Source organism: Charadrius vociferus, unplaced genomic scaffold (assembly GCF_000708025.1).
Source record: "Charadrius vociferus isolate BGI_N301 unplaced genomic scaffold, ASM70802v2 scaffold824, whole genome shotgun sequence".
Taxonomy (NCBI): domain Eukaryota; kingdom Metazoa; phylum Chordata; class Aves; order Charadriiformes; family Charadriidae; genus Charadrius; species Charadrius vociferus.
This window is the reverse complement of record NW_009647956.1, coordinates 57,720-57,976: the sequence shown is the minus strand read 5'-3', so window position 1 is coordinate 57,976 and position 257 is coordinate 57,720. Positions and strand designations below refer to the sequence as shown.

At 68.9% G+C, this 257-nt stretch overlaps 1 protein-coding gene across 1 annotated transcript in view; it reads right to left on the bottom strand.

The window, feature by feature from the left end:
* The window catches only part of FAAH2 (fatty acid amide hydrolase 2), a gene marked incomplete at its 5' end in the record, with an annotated part of 6,883 nt that extends 6,777 nt beyond the window's left edge, over nt 1-106 (bottom strand). Inside the window, one exon of the mRNA XM_009883439.1 lies at nt 24-106. Coding sequence (XP_009881741.1) covers nt 24-106 — 83 coding nt within the window. The remainder of the gene's footprint in view (nt 1-23) is intronic.
* Nucleotides 107-257: the final 151 nt, after the last annotated feature.

Sequence of the window (257 nt, the reverse complement as noted above, 5' to 3'; positions counted from 1 at the left end):
CCTGCTCCTTCTGCCCGGCTTACCTGTCCTTAACGACGGCGTTGATGAGGGGATTGACCTCCTTGATCCGCTCCACGTACGCCTCAACCACCTCCACGCACGTCACCTACACCACCGGGCACACGGACACCACGAGATGTGGGCAGGGCCGGGGAGCACCGGGAGAGCGGGGAGGGATGCGGGGCACCCCCGGAGCCCTCCCCGACACCGAGACTTTCCACGGGAGGCAGCGGCAGGGCCCACCACCCGGCGGCACC